The following is a 1,204-nucleotide window of genomic DNA, read 5'->3' on the forward strand; positions in this document are numbered from 1 at the left end:
TCCAGTGAGGAGGATCTAGAAGAGGGAGACACAACAATGGACATTTCAACGCTGCCTCTGATAGGTCTTGATACTTGGGTCTAGAGAGAGAACAAATCAAGAGTTAGCTAAATTTCAGAGAGGGAAATGGAGCCTCTGTGAGAGAACTATCTGTCAGCATACAGCAGCTATCAGAAGGATACATGGATGCTGCATACAAGTCATTCCTTAAGAGACCCCTGTTGCAGACATGAAGCCAGGGCAGTGGATACATCAGTATCTTCAGTTTCTATGGAATCCACAGCCTGACACTAGTAATCACATAGTTAGATGTATTCTCTCACAAGAGGATCATTGTGACACAGGCAATCTACACCAGTCCCTGACACTATCCTCATAGCTGAGCACCATTTCCTAAGGTCCATATAAGGTCATCTTGAGGGTGTGATAATAATGCCACTAAAAATTGTGCTGTCATTCCAGAGCTTGCTCCTTCCCTAGGGGCAGCAATGTCATGAAAAAACAATGCCAGGCTCCAAAAAAGCCTTCTGTCATTTCCTTTGTGAAGAAGAAGGTTAAAGGGGAATGACATTGGAGAAAGGAGGTGAAGAGTCTGTGGCCCTTCCTTGACTCAGCTCATTATACTGCTCAGTGTATGTTCTGGCTCAGTCTCTCCCTCTTTGTCCTTCTCTGTCTCTCTTTCACTCACTGATTTGACTTTTTATTTCAACCCCACAGGGGAGAATGTTCAATGACTTTCCTCTTCCAACCCACAGAAGAAAAAGAACAAACAACCAGACCCATGTCAGGCAGAAAAGGCAGAGACACACTGCTGAGGCCTCCAATCCAATGCTAATGATAATGCTGCAGAGCAGTAGGAAATATATACTAGAAACACATTACAGGAAGAACACAACTCTGACATTGCCAGATGGGAAGAAAGACAGGGTGTGGAGCTCTAGCAGTTTTGCTTGTGGCCACCAACTCTAGATCAAACACAAGCCAGACTCTAGCCCCACAACTGTGATGTATTTTATGCTGTGTGTTCATGAATCTTCCCTATGTGTTTGAGCATGGAGAGGCCTGAAGTTCCAAGTGCTCTTCCATATTTTCTAGAAAAGAAGCCCTCCCAATGCTAAGTCAACATTCCCAATAGTCACACAAACAGAGACTCTGGCTCACTTACTAGAGAATTCCTCCTTGGTTTCTGGTCTGAAGACTTTGT

At 44.2% G+C, this 1,204-nt stretch overlaps 1 protein-coding gene across 1 annotated transcript in view; it reads right to left on the reverse strand.

Annotated features, from left to right (window-relative positions):
• LOC116093252 (3 beta-hydroxysteroid dehydrogenase/Delta 5-->4-isomerase type 4-like) overlaps positions 1 to 1,204 on the reverse strand; it is a 10,437-nt gene that overhangs the window by 4,000 nt on the left and 5,233 nt on the right. The window contains exon 2 of the mRNA XM_031374637.1: positions 1,166 to 1,198. Coding sequence (XP_031230497.1) covers positions 1,166 to 1,198 — 33 coding nt within the window. The remainder of the gene's footprint in view (positions 1 to 1,165; positions 1,199 to 1,204) is intronic.

Source organism: Mastomys coucha, unplaced genomic scaffold (genome assembly GCF_008632895.1).
Source record: "Mastomys coucha isolate ucsf_1 unplaced genomic scaffold, UCSF_Mcou_1 pScaffold16, whole genome shotgun sequence".
NCBI classification, from domain to species: Eukaryota; Metazoa; Chordata; class Mammalia; order Rodentia; family Muridae; genus Mastomys; species Mastomys coucha.